Raw genomic sequence first — 2,214 nt, 5'->3', positions numbered from 1 at the left:
CAGACTATTTATAGTGAAGATTTCTTCCGTACAATGAATAGGAAGATATGAATATAGTAAATTCGGTAAATGAATAGCCTAATAATTACATAAAATAACAACCATAATAAGATAAAGTAATAGGTGAATAATGAATTAGAGGTTATTAGAGTTGGAGGAAATTATAGCCACATTCTACCATGAACTCATGTGAGTAATGGGACATAATGCCATAAAGGACAACTCAAATGTTGCACATCATATCCTACAAACGCGTGTCAGACATTTACACATCATATTGTGATGTCCAACCACAACTTCAACCTGATTCCGCGTTTGGAAAGGGGCATATTGTTCTAGAGTTGTGCGGAGAACTCTAGAACAATTTAGAACTCTCAAGAAGGCTAGAGAAGGTCCCAAAGTAGTGTAGAATTCTCTACAAAAGAGATCAAAGTGTAAATATTTTAGGTACTTGTAAAATAAATATTAATTGCACTTTAATCCATAGGAAGTAGTATAAATAGAGGTGCCCCTTATTTGCAAAGGAACCAAGCAAGTTGTAAAGAAATCTTCCAAAGCAATACAAGCCTTCTGCAAAGTTCTCTTTTGTTCTTTCAAAGTCTTTCTTTGCATTCTCTTAGCGTTCCGAGTCTTAAAGGCTTACTTGAGCTTACAAGATCGTGAAAGATTCGTAAGTAAATTTTCAAGTGCGCATGGAGTCTTAGCAAATACTCTAAGTTCGTGACAACGTGGTATCAGAACTAGGTTTGATACTAAGGGAATGACTATCGAAGGAGACCTAAAAGGCGCTAGCACCACCAACGTCCGTCTAGATGGTGGTAAGAAGAACCGAAAGGGGAAGAAACATCTAAAGGTTAATTAGGAGGTGCTGCCCGAACTCACACCTAGTGAGGCGCTAACATCTCATCCACCCTCGACTGCCGAAGCAAGTGACGAAGAATTGTGTGAAGATGCCATAGACGTCACTGATGGAGAAGAATGGGTCACAAGGGTGGAAGTGGCGAGACAAGCCGTCAAGATCTTAGGCCGGCGCATGAACGTGGCAGACGGCAAGTTCAAGACCCTTGAGGCTTCATCCTTGAGGAGACCGAGAACATCCATAAAGAGTTAGAAGGTGGCCAGCGGGCCAAGTTTGAGATAAAAGAGGCCATAACTTCCTTGGAGTGTCGACTTGTGGATGTGATTAACGCGAAGGAGACCATAACTTCCTTGGAGAGTTAGCTTACAGAAGCGCTTAGCACGATCAAGACCTTTAAGGCCAAAGTGAAAGCACACAAGGAAGACATAGAGGTTGGATGATCTGCGTCACCTAACCGTGATAGGGAGGCCAGGGTCAAGGCTCCCAATCCACCTATATTCAAGAGGGTCCGTGACGCTCAAGAGGTGGAAAACTTTCTATGGCACTTGGAGAATTATTTCAGGTGTAGTAGGGTGAGAAGCGACGAGAACAAGATCAACACTGCCATAGTGTACTTCTCTGAGATGGCTATGCTGTGGTGGAGGCGCAAAGAGGCCAAGATCGGGAAGGGGACGTGCACCATCAACACGTGGGAGCAATTCCGCGAAGAATTCAAGAAATCCTTCTTCCCAAATAATGTCGTGTACAAGGTCAAGCGCAAATTCCGAGAATCAAAGCAAACGAGAAGCATTTGGGCGTATGTGAAGGAGTTCACAACTCTAACACTTCAAATTCCCAAACTCATAGACGAGGACATGATGTTCTACTTTATGGATAGACTACAAAATTGGGCTAAGACGGAGTTGGAGCGCTGACAAGTCAAGACCATCGACGAAGCCATCACACAAGCCGAGTCCTTAACAGACTTCAAGCATGAACGACATGAGAAGGCGAAGGGCAAGGATACAAGAAGTAGTCATGCCAATGGTGGGGGAGACCGTGGCCGAGGCAAGGAGCAGCAGGCACATCCCAAGCAACACGACCCCCACAAGCAGAACAAACAGCGATTCGTGTGCCAAAATTATACGGAAAAGCGGGCGCAGACTAGGAAAGGAGATGATTGCTACATATGTGGAGGACCACATGGCTATGATAGGTTCCCCGGAATGAAGAACCTTGGTGCAATCCTACATGAACGGAAGGATAAGAACGCACAAGAGCAAGGGCATGACGCGAGCACGACGTAGTTGGGCATGGTTGGACTTTGCGGTGCGATATCCAAGCATACTGAGAAGCCAGAAGACTTCAGCACGCAA

The 2,214-nt window shown here is 44.5% G+C and overlaps 1 protein-coding gene across 1 annotated transcript; it reads left to right on the top strand.

The window, feature by feature from the left end:
• Window positions 1-978: 978 nt before the first annotated feature.
• On the top strand, window positions 979-1,773 carry LOC104645660 (uncharacterized). The gene is made up of 2 exons (XM_010317535.2): window positions 979-1,049; window positions 1,323-1,773. The coding sequence occupies exons 1-2, from the start codon at window positions 979-981 to the stop codon at window positions 1,771-1,773; spliced, it is 522 nt and encodes a 173-aa protein (XP_010315837.2).
• Window positions 1,774-2,214: the final 441 nt, after the last annotated feature.

This window comes from Solanum lycopersicum, chromosome 2 (genome assembly GCF_036512215.1).
Source record: "Solanum lycopersicum chromosome 2, SLM_r2.1".
NCBI classification, from domain to species: domain Eukaryota; kingdom Viridiplantae; phylum Streptophyta; class Magnoliopsida; order Solanales; family Solanaceae; genus Solanum; species Solanum lycopersicum.
Note: the sequence above shows the minus strand (reverse complement) of the source record. Positions and strands in the feature narration are given on the sequence as shown.